This window comes from Ptychodera flava, chromosome 2 (assembly GCF_041260155.1).
Source record: "Ptychodera flava strain L36383 chromosome 2, AS_Pfla_20210202, whole genome shotgun sequence".
Lineage (NCBI taxonomy): Eukaryota > Metazoa > Hemichordata > Enteropneusta > Ptychoderidae > Ptychodera > Ptychodera flava.
In genome coordinates, this window is record NC_091929.1 from 30,307,439 (window position 1) to 30,325,902 (window position 18,464).

At 36.6% G+C, this 18,464-nt stretch overlaps 1 protein-coding gene across 15 annotated transcripts in view; it reads left to right on the forward strand.

The window, feature by feature from the left end:
- The window catches only part of LOC139118772 (diacylglycerol kinase zeta-like), a 182,828-nt gene that overhangs the window by 157,510 nt on the left and 6,854 nt on the right, over positions 1 to 18,464 (forward strand). For 9 of the 15 annotated variants that reach the window (XM_070682227.1, XM_070682251.1, XM_070682235.1 and 6 more), the window contains 14 exons: positions 2,873 to 3,047; positions 3,289 to 3,359; positions 4,036 to 4,181; positions 4,915 to 5,033; positions 5,490 to 5,563; positions 6,770 to 6,887; positions 8,403 to 8,602; positions 8,760 to 8,860; positions 9,922 to 10,077; positions 10,544 to 10,757; positions 11,569 to 11,664; positions 15,964 to 16,067; positions 16,685 to 16,843; positions 18,080 to 18,280. In XM_070682227.1, the coding sequence (XP_070538328.1) occupies positions 2,873 to 3,047; positions 3,289 to 3,359; positions 4,036 to 4,181; positions 4,915 to 5,033; positions 5,490 to 5,563; positions 6,770 to 6,887; positions 8,403 to 8,602; positions 8,760 to 8,860; positions 9,922 to 10,077; positions 10,544 to 10,757; positions 11,569 to 11,664; positions 15,964 to 16,067; positions 16,685 to 16,843; positions 18,080 to 18,280 (1,934 nt within the window). The remainder of the gene's footprint in view (positions 1 to 2,872; positions 3,048 to 3,288; positions 3,360 to 4,035; positions 4,182 to 4,914; positions 5,034 to 5,489; positions 5,564 to 6,769; positions 6,888 to 8,402; positions 8,603 to 8,759; positions 8,861 to 9,921; positions 10,078 to 10,543; positions 10,758 to 11,568; positions 11,665 to 15,963; positions 16,068 to 16,684; positions 16,844 to 18,079; positions 18,281 to 18,464) is intronic. The other 6 variants (XM_070682277.1, XM_070682291.1, XM_070682285.1 and 3 more) reach the window with 1 other exon arrangement.

Genomic DNA, 18,464 nt, shown 5'->3' on the forward strand with positions numbered 1-18,464 from the left:
TCACGAAGGATAGTGTATATGGAACTGAAAACCATGGTGTTCACGTTTCGCAAAATCAAGAAAATGCCCAAATCAGCTACAAAACCAATTTCTTGATTGACTCTGAGAGAGCTATTTGAATCAGTGATTTGGAGAGTTTTCACTTTTTCTGAAAGTGAAGCCGGGAGCCATACTTTATTTCAGGATACAATTTCCTCCGTCACTGCGGCAGAGACTGCCAAATATAATTTCCTGTCGACTCTCCTTTGTTTTAAAGCAATTAATTTCACTCAGCTGAAATTTGCCAGGCTTTAACAATGCCTTGACCCTTTCACTGCCATGGTTTGGCCCAAACCCATTGTGATAAGTGGCTTGTGTGGACCTCTTTATTAGTAATTTGGGGTAAACAGGTTAAAGCTCCATTTGCTGTTACGTGATATATTCTCTTGTTTTTGTTCTCTCTGAAAAATACGGTTTCTTGCTCAACCCCCAAAATTACGTTGAAAAGCAAGGTGTTCAAGCTGTCAAAGCAGCCTGTATGTATGTGAATATCTAATTATGTGGGCGGCAACTTGGTTGTAAAGCTAGACAAAAATTCGCATGTTGACAATAACCTTGCATTTTGTATGCAATGCATGTTGTTGATAGGCTTGTAATTAATATTTGAACTCGCCCTTTGAGAAGAAAGAAGAAAGTTACACACTTATTTTAGAGGACAAATACAAAATGAAAATATTTTTTCCAAAAAGAGATTTGAAAAACAGTCACAAAACAGAGGGATGTATCATTGGTACATCTAAACTGTCACAACAATGAAAGAAACAGCAGCTATAACTTTGGTGATTTTTTTCATGTCACAATTTTTGTTTTCAATGTCAATTTTTCTCAACCTACTCCATACGGCATATTGAAAAACCCACCATTTAAATTGTCAACACAGTGCCTCAATGTGTAGAATGCACTGTTATGTCTACATTTGAATTTTCAATTCAGAATAAAATTCGCTATAAATCAACAATGACAATGAAGTCAACCCGCAGGCTGAGTTGGCAAGCTGAATACTGTGTACCTTAACATGCTTTGGGAGTAGAACAAGAAACTGTAGTTGACATTAAAACAAAATTGGTGACAAAAATCATCAAAAATTGCAGCTAATATTAACCCTTTGAACCCGCCTCGGACAAAAATGTCTGCATGATGTCACAGGGCACCTGGGGGTCAGGCCCTTTCATTCTTAGACTTACAATATTACTTATATCAGTCTATGTTAAGTATTCGTACCTTTATAAGCTGTTTGCATATTCATAATTGGATGCAGTCTATATAAAAGAATATGGAAAATGATAAACACTGATCAGAAATTAAAGTTCGCAGTATGACTGATGTCTTGCTATTAAAAATAATGCGAGTCAAAGTATTATACTTGTCTCTGTGGAGTGTTACAAAGAATAGCTTGTAGCAAGAGATGAATGTGAAATTATATGAATGTCTTTGATCAATAGTAGACAGGTACTCGTCAAAATTATCTGGCATTATTTGTCTGTTTTTATCTAAAGATTACATTCTGCATTGCTCATAAAATATGCACCAAAATTGTTGTTTTTCAGAGTTTGCATACAGCAAAGTTAATTAATCGTTTTGGTCAAATATTGTTTGGCCCAAACCCATTGTTATCAAAGGTGATTGAGGATCTACAGGGAATGGTTCTACTCCAGAATAAGGAGGATGTGATGTGTTCTACTCAGTATGCCCAAAGATCACCTGATGGTAGAATGATCAAACCCATGTGTGTGCAAGTGTGTATGGAAATACATGTGTTTCTATACACGTGTGCATCCATGGGATTTGTTTGTACTGTGATCCATTCCAATTCCGGGTTTTACCTATTACAGTTAACAGGCCAATGGGAAACACATTTGATGAAGTTACGAAAAATTATGTTGTCATATTATTTCACGTTATTGTGCAAAATATTGAGGCATTCGTTCTCTGTGGGGCATAAATTATTCATACAGGGTAAAACTAAAATTCAAGACTTGAAGATCTGTCACTAGAGGGCGCTCCTCTACCCAAAATCCAGATGCCAGGATGAAATATCAGAATCCTACCTGTCACTCATTTGATTTAACCCTTTCACCACCATGGTTTAGCCCAAACCCATTGTTAGCAATGGTGATTGTGGACCTGTTTACAGGGAATTGGGGGTGAACAGGTTAAGACCAATGCTATAATAGAGAACAGTACGACATGTAGCTATGCCCATATTTTGTTTCTTTACAAACAATTTTTGTGTGTGAAATGTTTAATGTAGTTTACTTCAAACTACAGCCATATTGTAATTTTTTTCTCACTTCATTGAAAGTTTTTTTGCATCTGATATTGTGCAAGTGTCAGAGAAGTAATAATGTTGCAGTGGCAAATTTTAGTGCAGTGCTCCCTGTTACCATGGAAATACAGTGAAACCTGTCTAAACCGGAAATCTGTCTAAACTGAACCCTTTTCCCAGTCCCATTCCAGTAGAACTCAATGTTAAAAGGACCTCTGTAAACCAATCACTGCACCAAACCGAATAATTTTCGCAGTCCCTGAAGGATTCAGTATAGACAGGTTTTACTGTAGTTTGATTCTCACTGAAAGCCCACAAATATCTGAACCACTAAATGTATCAGCCCTGCCTGCGATGTGATTTTTAAACTATAAATGTGGATTATGTTTTAACCTATTTACCCCCATTCCCTGTAAACAGATCCACAATTACCATGGATATCAATGGGTTTGGGCCAAACCATTGTGGCAAAAGGGTATAAATGGCATAGTTTTCAAGACAACACATTAAAATATATATTTCGTGTACTTTTACTGATTGAGAGTGCAATATCAAATTTCCACACAGATTGGACTTATTCAGGAAAACACCAAACTTACGGATCTTAGCCTGTGGAGGTGATGGCACTGTTGGGTGGATTCTGTCAGAGCTGGACAACCTTAAAATCAAGCCCTCTCCAGCAGTTGGTGTACTGCCATTGGGAACTGGTAATGACCTTGCTAGAACACTGGGTTGGGGTGGGGTAAGTTGGTTTTTTAGTGGTCACGATATCATCGTTATATTTGTTCATTGAAGTGTACTATGACTGTGTCTAAATGATATGCAGTGTTCAAATGTAAAAGTTTTTGATTGACAAATTGGTGTCTGTGTCGGCTGTTTATTTATGTATACTTTCTACTGAAAAAATACACAAAAATTCTGCCATGTTGATTGTTCATACCTTTTGATAAAGGAACCTCTTTCCATTTACTTTTACTTGACAGGGATATACAGATGAACCCATTTCTAAAATTCTGTGCAGCATAGAAGACGGACCAGTTGTTCAATTGGACAGGTAAAGCACTGATGCTATGTTTACTGGATGTTTTTTTTTCAAAACAAAAAATTGTAGACCTTTGCCACTGAGGGCGCTGTCTTGCACCCACAACATTGACATGCTTCTTCAATGCACATTGCGACTTTGAAACTGAAAGCTTGAAACTTCTCCTCCAATATTCTCAAGGATACTTTAAACCATTCTCATTCAAAATCTAGAATAACGTTTCAGGACTCACCATCAAATTTTTGGTGTGAGAGAAATAAATTACCAAAATCCAGTTATTGAAATTCAAATGTACTGCTGTCTCTGTGTTAAGTCTGTGAGGAAAAATAAAAGTTTCAATTTGTTTTTAGATGGGAAGCTTGCTCCATAATAATTAAAGGTATACTGTCACCTGTTCCAATTTTGCCACAGTTACCATGGAAAGAGAAAATCTAACCAATCACAGATTTTAAGCGGGCGGCCGCTTTTTATAAACAGTGCCCTCACATGGGCATTTTGAATACCAAGGAACACCCTTTGACCATATATGGGCATATTTAGATTACAGGTGACTGTGTACCTTTAATGAGTTCATATAAGCAGCATATCAGTTAGTATTGTAGAAATTTCAAAGTCAGAATATCTGTCCCTCAGGTGCATTCTACAAAGCAAACATTATCCTTATAAATCAATACTTTTATTTCCACAGGTGGAATCTCCATGTGGAAAAGAATCCAGAAGTCGGCATTGATCCGGATGATGCTGGCAAGGAGAAACCTCCCCTGGATGTGATTAATAATTATTTCAGCCTTGGAGCTGATGCTCATGTTGCACTGGAGTTCCATGAATCACGTGGTACGTATGAACATTAATCTTCTAGAAGAGAGTTTCAAAGTGTGGAATCTGTGAATGTGTAGAAATATTGGGGTTTTGAAATGTGAATGGATAAGAGTTTTAACATAAAAAAAATAATTGATTGCAAAGGGGATTTATTTTGATTTTGTTACATTCTTCAACAATCAATGTATAAGACTGAGTAATTTCTTTCATTTGTATCATTTCAAAATTCCAAAAGTTAGCTGGGTAGTGATTAACAAATACACACACAAATTTGAACACAAAATTAATATGCCAGTAGTTGACAGTTTTCGTATATGACATTCACACTCCTGTGACAACATACTTCCAGAGAATACAATTGTACTTCACCACATGACTCAGTGGTTGTAATGTGACTGCTGTAATGGAAGTATTTGGTTCCATTGTAAAAGGGAAAAAAAGGATTTGTTTTGCCATAGAATATTGTCATCATTACAAAATTCTACGCGAAAAAATGGGGATTTTTTCTTGAGGTTCCAAAAACCTATGCAAAACAAAGAATTTACTTACTTTTGACGAATTGTGATTTAATATCTCATCAATGTAAGTTCAAAATCATAGTCACTATGTATGAGTAATCCCAGAATATGAAATGGATGATAGTGTCCATTTTACATGATAACATGTTAAAAAACAAATTAATGAATTATTTTTCTTTACTCCTGTCAGCATTGTGTTCAATTCTATCTTCTTTATCACACCTTTCCAGAGGCCAATCCAGAGAAATTTGACAGCAGATTCCGGAATCTGATGTTTTATGCCAGAGCTGGTGGCAAAGATTTCTTGAAGAGGAGTTCCAAGGACCTCACTAAATACTTAACAGTTGAGGTCAGTCTAACTACTGTACAGTACTACCTATGAAGTAATGTTTACATGTTTGTTTGTTGTAAATGGGGAAGCTCTTTCCTTGTATTCAAATGGTATAAAGGGATAACCATTTCACCCGTATTTCTCTGTGTATGGGTCCATCAGACCTATAGATACAATGAGGATGTACCACAGTCGGGTTGTAAAAGGGTTAAGCATGGTAGCTTGTGCATTGCACGGATGCATGAATTTATCTAGAACTTGGTGGGTTTGAAACAGGAACTGAATTATTATTGCCTGGTGCCATTTATAGAAAAGGCAAGGTTTGTGATTTGTGTAGCATCAATGATGTGTACTATGAGAACATATTGTAGCCCACATTCAAATCACAGTCTGAGGGACTACTCCAAGTGGATTATGTCAGAATTCCCAGTTGTTGGGATTTTTTCATGCGTTTTGTCTTTTGATTTTTCACAGTGTGATGGTGTTGATATGACACAGAAAGTGAAAGACCTCAAATTACACTGCTTGCTCTTCCTCAATATTCCCAAGTAAGTATGGTAGATTTATCGGTCACCCAACTGCTTTTAACCCTTTTAGTACCAAAGTCAATATTTGTCACCTTCATAAGATATAACCTACATAATTTTTCAGATCCAAATATTTTTTTTAAAGATTTTTGCCAAAATTTTGATCAAGAACTGTAGCCTATGGAAAGCGATGTCCATTTGGTCAACGGTTGTCGAAAGTGTTACAGAAAAATTCTTAAAAATTGGCAAAATGTCAGACTAAAATTTTGGTGGGAAAAATAACAGTACTTTGGGGACAGATATTCAGATTCTCAAAGTGTACAATACTTTTTATCTCTGAGGTACAAACAGTATGACAGAGATACAATTTGGTCTATCACACTATCACATGTTGGGGCTCATTTTAAACCTCATGAAGTACATAAAGTTTTCAGTGGTGTATTTTTATGAAAATCGAAAATTTAATTTTCCCCCGTAGAGTTACATATAACACAGGGATGGCAGCCATTTTGAGAGACCTACAGTGACTCGCAGTATATTATTATCTAGTCTGAATGGGTAATTTCTGTACTGTGTCCAGGTTAAAGATCTAAAATTATTACATACATGTCTGACACATAGCCATAGACAAGAAAAATACTGCAATATACGGCCACAAGTTTTTCAGCCATTCAGACATACGATATGTCCACAAATGTGCTTGTTAGGAATGTACAATTGCATGTTGGCAAACCAGTCTTCAAAATCACATCTTTAACTTCACCTAACAATGTCTCACATCTTTTCATTATAGAGTCAGTAGCTGTAACGTTTAATGATTTGTTCACAGTTTTCTAGTTGTTTTGTATGTCATATTGTCAGATGCAAATTCTTGTTCTACTCCCCAAAAGTATGTTGAAACTCCCACTATTCAGCTTGTCAACACAGCGTCTATGCATGTAAAATGCACTGTTATTTGTTGACATTTGAATTCTAATCGGCACCAGAATTCACTTGTCAACGATAACAATGCAGTGTACACACGTACAGGCTGAGTTGACAAGCTGAATACTGTGTATCTCAACATATCGTGAGGAGTAGAATAAGAACAGTAATTGACATTAAAAATAAAAAACAGTCGAAAGCTCGTCAAATGTTACAGCTTCTGGTCATTTAACCATACAGCACACCATACCTGCATTGACATAGCGTCACCAGTGATTAATTCGTATTCACTGGTTATCACAGGTATAGTGCGGGCACTACACCCTGGGGCAACCCAAGCACTGCTAGTTATCCTCAGTTTGAAGCACAGAGACATGACGACGGATTTCTAGAGGTCATCGGATTCACTCCATCACAGATAGTAAGTACAGACATGAGTACAGTTCACAAAATCATCAAAAAACATTAACAAGATTGTAGTTTTCCTTGTCACACTAAATCATTCCTCTCATTGCTCTCTATACCTATTCTTTGTAAAGTCCTAGTGTTTAACCTGGTACATCCCCAGTTTCCTGTAAACAGGTCCAGAATCACTATCAAAAACAATGGATTTGGGCCAAACCATTGTGTTGAAAGGGTTGTCACACTAGATCATTCCTCTCATCGCTCTCACTACCTAACCTTTGTAAAATCCTAGTGTTTAACCGGTCCATCCCCAATTCCCTGTAAACAGGTCCAGAATCACCATTGACAACAATGGATTTGGGCCAAACCATTGTGGTGAAAGGGATGTCACACTAGATCATTCCTCTCATCCCTCTCACTACCTTACCTTTGTAAAGTCCTAGTGTTTAACCCAGTTCATCCCAATTCCGTGTAAACAGGTCCAAAACCACCATTGAAAACAATGGGTTTGGGCCAAACCATTGTGGTGAAAGGGGTGTCACACTAGATCATTCCTCTCATCCCTCTCACTACCTTACCTTTGTAAAGTCCCAGTGTTTAACCCAGTTCATCCCCAATTCTCTGTAAACAGGTCCAGAATCACCATTGAAAACAATTTATTCGGGCCAAACCATTGTGGTGAAAGGGTTACAAATATGTTGTTTAATCTATCTGCAGTGATGCAAATATGAGAGAAAGTAATAATTCTGTTTGACATGCATATTTGACATCATGTGATGGCTCTCCTTACAGTAAAGGCCCAGTAGTTGTAAATTTTGATGAATTTTGCATATTTTTTTTTTATGCCAATTGCAAGTTCTTGTTCTACTCACCAAAAGCGTTTTGCAACACCTACACTACTATAGCTTTTCAAGACAGCGTCTACACAAGTAAACTTTGTTTTTCATTGATTATATTTGAATTTTATTCTGGAATAACGTTCTGTTTGACGAATAGCCATTACGGAAAGCTCCATTAACTTAGGAATACCCTACTTCCCTAAGGATCAATTTCACAGACCTGCCTTTCCTACAATGGCACTACAATAGCACCAGCTGGATTAGATAACATAACAATTGAACATTCACACCTTGGGGATTAAAGTCTTCTGTTTGTCACCCCAGTTGCTCAGGCAAGGACTCGGGTTTCAGGTACCATGCAAGTTAATGCAGTCTTCCCCTAATGAATGCAGTTTAAACATGTACAGGCTGAGTTGACAAGCTGAATAATGTGTATTTATGCTTGGGGAGTAGAACAAGAAACTGTTATTGACCTTTAAAAAAACTAGTGAAAAATCATCTAAAGTTACAGCTACAGTCCCTTAAACTTGAACTGTCAGCAGTCTAATTCTCTTCAAGGTCACTTCCAACTTTCCATTCATTTGCTAATGAATCAAAACTTATCTAATCTGCAATTGAAGGTCATAAGGATATGCCAAAGTTCCTGCTCTCCGAAGTTCATGAACATAATTTCGGTATGCTCTCTGTTACAGGCTTTCAATCAGGTCGGAGGTCACGGTGAGAGATTGTGTCAATGCAGGGAGATCAAAATATGTACAGCCAAGTCGCTACCAATGCAAGTTGACGGTGAGCCATGCAGGCTTGCGCCAAGTATCATCAAAATCACCTTAAAGAATCAGGCCAATATGATTTTGAAACCAAAGCGACGAGGGTCAATGCCTATTTCCACAGAGTAAGTTTTCTCAAGCAATCCAAAATTACTCAGGTTTACTAATGTCAGGACTTTGTGTAATTTTGTATTAAGTATGGTTAACAATGGCCAGTTTCTATGGAAATAGGTCCTCTCACCATTGTGTATAATTATGTGTATTTTCTCTTCTACAATTTAGATCTTTAGTGTACTCAGACAGGCTTCGGATCCAAGTCAGTCGGATCAGTATGTATGACTACGAGAGACTCAACTATGAGAAAGAAAAACTTAAAAAAGCATGTAAGTAAGATCAGAGAGATTTCCAATAACTACCAACCGTGTGGTTCTTCAATGTAATATTCACAAATCATTTAAAACTGTCAGCTGAATTTGTATCATCAATCAAATCTTCCTGAAAGAGGTGAAGGTAAAACACTATTTCTCAACCAGCAAGAGGGTTTTCATTTATTCATTTATTCATTCATTTATTCATTCATTCATTCATTTCGTGTATACTGTTATTTAGTTAGCTGTTCAGTTAGTTTGATAGTTGCTTATTATGGAACACTATCTTCTTATTTTTTATATTTACTTCATTTCAACATAATGACATTTTGTAATGATATTCCAACACTCCAGAAAGAATGATATGTTTAAAAAAAACAGGAAAATGAGTCAACATTTCCGGGAAAATGAACCCTCAGTGCTTTGAAACTTCAGACAAACTTTTCCTGTTGTACTAACACCCTCACGACCCAACTTGTGCACAACCTAATAATGCAATGTTGCAACCCTGGACCTCTGTCGCTGGGAATAGGGTGATCTGATGCACCCTTCCACCCCTGTTTAACAGTATATAGGTCCCATCATCCCAGCCAAAATTGTTCAGAATCTCTCCATAGGTTTATATGACACCCAAAATTTGTGTCTGCAGCCCCGCTTCTACTTTTGTCAAAGCCATGAAACTGCTCATTTGACTGTGAAAGGATTCCAGCCCAGAAAAATAAAGTAATTCACGTCCCCGCAGGAGTCATTCAGATTGGTATTCCAGTATAAGAATGATATAAGTGAAGTGGCATTCATAGCTAATTACTTTGAGGAACAAATTTAGTGATTGACTTCAATGAGACGCGTATGACTTAATTTTCCTTTGTTTGAGTTATTTCAGTCAAAATGAGCTGTTTTATGGCTAAGACAGAAAATCAGAGCATGACACTAGACTTTATTTTTTTTTATAATATCAAAACTACAGAGAGGTTCTTGACCAATTTAAAACAATAAATTTTCTTAATTTGTGGTAGAGATACATTGAAGTACCGTAGTCTTGTCTCACCTGGTTTTGTTTGTATTTATCTTTACAGCGGTACCTCTTGGTATTATCGTTGTTGACAGCGATAGTGACCTTGAACAGATTCGCGCTCACATTAACAGACTTCTTGAAGTATTCATTCTACAAGATTCAGCCTCAGCTAATGGCAACAAAGTCAGTCTGTCTCCAATGTGGTGTTTTCTTGATTGTAAGTCAGTGTAATTTCTTATTGAACTGTACATGTGAGTGTATGTTTGAAATGCCAATAGAAAAACAAAAGGCTTGGTTTTTGTGAATAGGAGGGCGCTGTTGAAAGGTGTTTGGTCAAATGATAAACCTTACTTGACCTTACATTTTGGCATTTTGCTTTGGTATTTGTTTTTCTGCAAATCCATCATTTGTATGAAACGTCTGGAACAGTGACAAGCTGAGTCACTGACCTATGTACTGAATCGTCATTTCAACACATTTCAACACAGATATTTGCAATTCTGTTAATAGCAAAATGATGAATTTCAGTACCGTATCCCACAAAAAATGTCAGGATGCATGAACATGTTACGGTCATGAAAATGACCTGTTGACAACAATGATCTTCTTGTCTTGTTACTTTTGTAGCTATTTCACGCATCAATACAGAAAATCTCACTTACGTACTTCTATTTTTTTTCTAGCAACCACAGCTGACAGGTTTTTCAGAGTCGACAGATCACAGGAGCATTTGCACTACATCACAGATATCTCATCTGACGATCTCTACGTACTTGACCCCGAACTCACTATTCCTTCCAACACTACTGTCCAAGACACTATGCCTGATATACTTAATAACGATGCAGCTGCAGAGAACGCCGGCATAGCAAGGCCGTTCGGGAATAGCGCAGCAAGGTAAATATAGATTTCAATAATGTGATCTTGCAATTTCTCACCATTTTGCTCCCTAAAGTGGGTCTTTTGGTCTTCTTCCAGTGTAATTTGATGTTATTGATGGTGGACTCTCTGAATTGGAACAAAAACCTTGTGGACAGAGGTTGCACATTTTGCATCCCTGCAGACAATGTCAATAAACATGCAGGCTCTTCTTTGCTTTCACGAAGTTCACATCGTTTGCCTTAGCTTGATCTCCTGCCTTCATGAAAGATTGCTTGCCTTATTTTGTCGCTTTAAATTATTTATCAAAGTCACTGTCTGTGAATGTGAATGACTGCTCAACTTGTTTAAAGGCCATGGGTACAATGATATACCATGGTGTTCAGTCATGTAATGCCTAAGGGCGCCATCTTGTGGCCAAGTAATGCAAACGTCCTGACTCAAGAATTAGCCATACTAATGTCGTCACAAGTATCCTCCTATTGTGAAAAGCATTTGCTGTAAAATCTTTTGACAGTCAGATTCTGAATGCATTTGTATTATTCCATATAAGGCATATTGTCGGTAATGGAGGCAACCTATTTAATATGCACATTCGATTTTCCACTCTGAATTAGTAATTCACCTTGTGTACTTGTAAATCTGCTTGAGTTTGTCATCAAGACAGGAAAAATCAGTCTAAATGGACAGATGCAGAGTGTGACTTCTTCGTACACATTCATGTTGTTTTCTATGCCGTGAGTCCAGTCGGAGGGTGTTAACACTGGGCAATTTTTTTCTTTTCTCTACTCTTGTATCTTTTCTTGTTCATGCTGTCCAATGTTATAAGTGCATTGTTGGAAACAATCACTGAGAGGCCGATAACTCTGGCCCTCTCCGCGGCGGATAAATTACAGATAAACTGTGCGGTGTCGCACACAGACAGGTATAGTAAGGTGGTGTTTCCATCAGAGAGTCTTTGAGCTTGGATATTTTCAGACCAAATTGGAATGATCACAAAAATTTAGTCAAATTTGGTTTTCATGATGCCAGTCTTGATTCAGTATTCTCTGGCCAATTTTACCCTTGTTCTAGAACATATACAGCAAGGATTGAAATGGCATTTTTGTGATCAAAACATGAGTTTCTGTCATTAAATTGCAAGTGATCGGTAACATTTTGAAAGACAGTTTGGCAAAGTGAAGTGATAAGAACAATGCTGGCACTGCCTCATGCTTACAAATAAATATAAATTGAACCGTAGGATAAGATATTTCGATTCTTGAAAATTTATTGCGCAATAAATTGCTGTACTTTCTGCAATCACTGGACCAGAAAAGTTAAGTAAAAATTTGATCATCCGAAAAAAAATCTCTCCAGGGTGCTCTGTATCACTCATAGATTTGTGATATTGAAGAAAAAATTGACCTTCACTTTGCCTGTAATCAACTGTATCGCACCAGTATAAATCTAAGCTCAAGTACTTTCTGTGGTATAGCAATCAGGAGGCCTAACTCCCAATATTTCAAATTTCTACATTTTTCAAATCCATGCATGTCTTACTAGTACCTTCTCCTTCACCATAAGTAGTTGTAGCGTTGCCCTTCCTGCTTCTCACAGAAATTACCCATTGTATTTTGATCACTCTATCCCCATTCTGCGATTTTATGATCGAGATGTCATTATCGGGCATAGAGGAAAAGATATTCCAACATCCAATCAAACTGATATCAAAATTGCAGGCATTTTTGTTTTTAAACATCTGATTTTAATGTCACCAGTCAAACTTTGACCAGTGCAACTGAGCGAGGAAAGTGCAAAATCAAGAAAAAAGCAATGGTTTCTGAAGGCAACCCTCAGTAACCTGATAATTGGTGACTGTTTCCGATTTTTTCGCCAACTCATACAGAATATTTGACATCCTGCCGATTCATTCTGTTCTTGAAATCTGAGGAGCAACGATTGCAAAACCCAACCTTTACTCCTTAGCTGGGCATACCAGTGACGAATGTTCAATTCTTAAATCAAACATTCACCGAGCCTTTCTGTATCTATAAAAAAGTCTGAAGCTTTTATTGATTTTGCACAATCCAAGTACAAGTACATTTACATTGTCAAGTACAGGCCATCACTAGGTCACTAAAACTGTATGGAAGAAAAAAAGGGATATTAGTAAGCAACTTTTTATAGGTACTAGGTGCGGCAGCGGTTGATACATAAACAAGCTTTTTAAATATATTGAACATTTTGCTTTATCAAACCGATATTTGAATGTGGAAAAAAATATGAATTTAAGATCAGAACAACAGTACAATGTCTGTGCTAGAATTTTCTTGATCAGGTTTTTAAACTGTTTTGTTGTTTATATTTTACATCTTGTCAGCTTGTCGTGTCTTCAAAATTTCCACGATTGGGTTATTGACTTCTAGCTATTCTCATAAGGTTCTAACACGAATCAATTTGCGAAGGATGTGTACACACTTGTTGCTCTCTCAAACTTTAATACTTGTCTGACGTGGATTTTTCTCAGTTGACCAGCCTAAAGTTAGGCAGTCACAGCAAATTTGCATATCCCCATATATGCTCAAACAGGTGTGTCAGCCATATTTACATAGTTAAAACAGTTGAGCACCGCACAGCTTCAGTGATGCACTTTTTTATGCAGCACTCCTGGTGAAAATTTCTAATCTACTTTTGAACACAAGGTCACTTCCTACTACACATTCAGAGGTTGTCCTCTTTACTTTAAAGCATAGATCGTATCTTTTCATACCAGACATAAATCTTCAACTCTAGATAATTTTTCGATGTCAAGAGATAGCTCGTTACTTTGAAGTGTGAATTATCCGTCTGTTAACAATGTGTATCTGTCAATCATGTGTTTGTTACCACTTTCCTCCTGACCCCTTGTATACATGTACTAGAGATTCCTATCGGACTTACCAGTATTCCAAACATCATCTGTTATATCTTTAAGGATTCATTCCATGAAACTATTGGAAGAATTTATTTATTTATTTATTTATTTATTATTTATTTATTTATTTATTTATCTGTCTATATATAAGTACCGGTATATGAGATATTTGTTATTCAATTTTTTTAAACCTCTCATGCTCAGGCATTATAGCAATTTACTAATGAGGGTTGATGTTCAGGTGGAATACAACTTCAAAAAGACAATTTCTGTGTTTTTCTCATGACTTCATCCACAGACTTTGGACAGACTTCCGTCAGCAACCAACTCGTTTTACAAATGTTGGTAATGCTCAAACACTTAGAAATTACGACAAAGTGATAAAAACATTACATTTACAAAGTGAAAATTATTGGTACTAAGTTTTTCTTGTGAAAAACAATGTGAGAGCATTTTCAAATACATTAAATGATCAATGATGTGGTAAAATCCTATGTTTTAGAGTGACAAAGGTTGTTATAAACTTGAAATGATTTTGAACTTGCGATTTCCATCAGCAAAACTGATGAACAAGTGTACCATATTGAGTCATAAAACAGTGGTGTTCTTTGCAAACAGGATATGTAATATTCCGTTAAACTTTCTTCTTTTGCTAGAAAATGGTAAATGCCACCCTTTCACCCCCTTTTCAAAGTGTGTAGACCCACATACAGACTTGTTAAAAGATTGGGAACAAACCAAAATATGGAGGTGCAGGGGTTAAGACTTCACTGATACCATTGTATTTGCTAAGCCCACTCTTGAGATCAACCTCCCTGCCCATGCCTTGCATTTTGACAAGGTTGCTGCTGATTGGCCCATCAAAGCCAAATTCTGTCATGCATTTAGAACATGATCCAATCAGCAGTAGGCTTTACAAAATGTATTTCACCCTTCCATTTACCAATTGCATGAATCAAATCATTACCTCATCATTCTCGATTCCAGCAATCAACTTCTTTGAAAACTTTTACACACTAACCTATTTATTTCTTACAGCATAAGTCTCATAGACTGTTTGTTTAAGGCAGTATGTGCCTCAAAAGTGAACGACTTAAACTTTTGCTAAAAATTTCCTCAATAAAACTTTTGACCATTCTCTTTCAAAATCAACAATAATAATCCAGGATCACTTTGCATGGTTTGAAACTAAAGAAACAAAGTACCCAACGTGTTGCAATATTTGGAATTCAAAATGGCCGCCATCCCTTTATTTACTCTATTGGAAGGGGGGATATAAAATTTTGGATTTTTTGAAAAACTAAGACGATGAAACTTCTTTCTCCAAGTGCTTTAAAAGTGAGTTCCCACAAGTGGTAGAGCAGAAAAGAACTGTAGAAATTTGAGTGTCCGAATATTTGTCTGTAAGGCGCATTCTACCTTAAGGCATCTCAATGATCTCCTTTACCCTTCATGGAATTTTTGTCCAAACCTGATAAAAGATCACAAAAGGATACTGGAAAAAAACAACAACAAATTAAATTCAAATGAAAGAAATACATCAATAATGCACATCCACACAAGATGTGTTCAAGAGTAAACTGAAGCTTTCAGCAATTTTACAAGTTTTACGATTCAGTCGTTAACCTTTCCTATAAAATGTCTATAGTTTCATGTCATTCTAAACCTGAATCCCTGATACTCTGCTATCCTCTACCTGAGCAATGTCTTTCAGTAGAATGTGCCTCAGGTACAGATATTTGAACTTTCAAATGTTTTGAGGGAAAATTTAAGTCTTTCAATTCCAAGCCACATACTGCCTTAACTTTTCTGACCTATAGCAAGATTTCCATTTATCAATCATGGGACCAAACAGGGTGTCAGGTTCACACTCTCTTCAAGTATTGATAAGATATGTCCTTGACATATCATTTTATATTGTTTTCCAACAACAATTTCACGATTTGTAGTATTTGGTGATCAAGAGGACTTCCACAAAAAGAAAGTTCATTCATACATACACAGTGTTCAGTTTACTGATTGGTTGAAAGAGATCACATGATTTATTTGACTGCTGGTCATGTATGATTAATAAACTTAAAAATCTGCATTTGAAGATCATGGTAATACGACACACAAATTTTATATTGTAGCAATTTGTAAAATAATCTTCAAAAGGTACTCTGACACATATATGACCTCGATTTAAAAATAATATAATTATGATTGAAAGAAGATTCGTGGCCTCAAACAAATTGTTTTCAAATATCCAAGCAGCTATGTCCTTTCATAAAGTTACATTATGTTACCATCGACCCATTGATCCAATCTTTGCATTTTACGTTGCAGTGGAAGTGAGCCCTCATTACTTGCATCTCCTGTGACGCCAAGAAGAGAAGTCTCAACACCAACAGGGGTTTCTGACACAGCACATCTAAATCCTAATGATAAGAGTAAGCATCTTAACCAATCAAGAAGCTTCATGCCTGTCATGTGACTGAAGCCTTCCAATAATATCTTTTAATTTTGGTGTTCAATATTGAAATTTATTATAGTAATCAACATTGCCTTGTAATAACAGCAGTCCAATCAAATTGATCTAATTTGATCACGTGATTCTAACAAAGGAATAATTTGCATTTGTCTCCTTATACCAGTCCAGTAAACAGACAGTGATCACATGACTACAAATTGCAGTCATGACTTTATAATATAGCTGATACAAAACTGAAAAATCAGGATGTCTTTCTTTTGTAAGGGTTATTGACAAATCTCTTGTATAACTGAATTTAAAGAATATTTTTGACAGATTTCACATTTTACTTGAGAAATTTGTTCAGCAACTTGTTTTGAATTTGGACAAAATTTGTGAGACTGTTAAAAACCTGTATAATGGAATGAGAGACAGATGGAAAATAGAAAAGAGCAACAGAGACATAGAGACAGAAAAGAGACATACAGACAGAGACAGATAGACAGAGACCGAGCTAGACAGATAAACAGTAAAAGACAGCAGAAAGGGTTCAACACAATGGTACTACACAACCATACATGCTTGAATTTATTCCAGTGCTGATTGACACGTCCAAACGAGGAGACAGTCAAAAGTTTATTGAGTTTCATCTGAATGGAGCCAGCCTTTTTGCCATGGACCAACATGGAATGACAGCCTTGCACCATGCTGCTAGATTTGGTCATAAGGAGATAGTCAAGTATATCATAGAAAATTGTGAGTGTACATTGATCGTTTTACTCAACACAATATTCTGAAAATTGCTATGTTTTTGTAGATTTTTTACCCATTAATGACAAAGGTTTAGTCAAAAGTAAGTTTTTGTACCATAACAGGACATCTTTAGGGGTCGTGGATAATTAAAGCATGCGCACGGTAAACAAAACTAAGTGTATTTGGCCAACCCCCCCCTCCCCCTAAACGAAAATTTTGAAGTGTGAAAATCCAACCCAGCCTCATTCTGTATCATACATACAAACAGTAACTTTGTGGCTATGAATATACAGTGTTTTTAATCAGGTTCGAACCCACAACATACAGCATCCACTCAACTGGTGGAGCAGCAACAGATAGAAGGTAATTAACCCTTCGAGCGACAAAGTCAATTTTTGTCACCTTTAGAAAATATACTTCAGTCAATTTATTTCAGATTTTGTCAAAATTTTGATAACAAATTGTAGCCAATGAAATGTGGTGTCCATTTTGTCCAAAATTATCAAAAAATTACAGAAAAATTCATAAAAATTGGTAAAAATGTTGACTAAAATTTTGATGGGAACAATTACAGCACTCAAAGGGTTAAAGCACATGATGACAAATGAAACCCATTGTTTGTCAAACCCCCCTTCCTCCTCTTATTGCCTCTCCCTCTCACCTGTGTATAGGTCTTGAACTGAGCAATTCCAATGATTAAATTGTGATATGAACTTCATCCAAGCTCAAGAACCAATGAGAGAGGTTGCTTGAAGTTTAAATTGCGGACAAGATCTTGAACAACAAACTATTCCAAAAGAAAATCTGAGCAGTGATTGAGTACCACAGACATACATGGTGTGACTATTGCTTTTGTCAAATTTGTGAACAATAATAGAAATACAGCTAACCCCATCCCCATCCTATCCCATCCCATCCCCAATACAACCCTTATGAAAAAGACTGTAGAATTCTATGGAGTTCTACAGTGTATAGTTATTTTATAGATATCTGTAGAAATGCTATAGAAGTTTATAGAATTTTGGCTCCATTTATATAGAACTCTATGGAATCTTGTTTTTATATAGAAACGGGGCCAAGACTCTATAAACTTATGTAGAATTCTATACAAAACAAGATTCCATAGAATTCTATAGAAGTCAATAGAACACTCTTAGTAAGGGAATTAATTCATCATGATTGTGTTTTAATCATCCTTGGCCACTAATTGTCGTGCATTTTATTCTGTTTCTGTGACAGGTGACAAGTCGTTGCTTGACTTGGTAGATCGGGAGAAGTGTCAAACAGCGCTGCACAAGGCAGCGTGGTATCAACGCCGAACTATCTGTCGTATGCTGGTGGCAGCAGGAGCATCCCTCACAAAAACCGATTACCAAGGCAACACGCCCAGACTACAGGCCTTGAAAGCCGACGACAATGAACTCGCTGCATTCCTTGAAAGTAAGTTTTGGAATTTAAGGGTCCAGTAGCTTTAATTTTGATGATGTTTGTCACTATTTCGGTTTGAATGTCAAATACAGTTTCTTGTCCTACTCCCATAACAAGTTAAGATAGAAAATCAGTATTCAGCTTGTCAACTCAGCCTGTACATGTGCAGACTGCATTGGTATTGCTGACAAGTGAA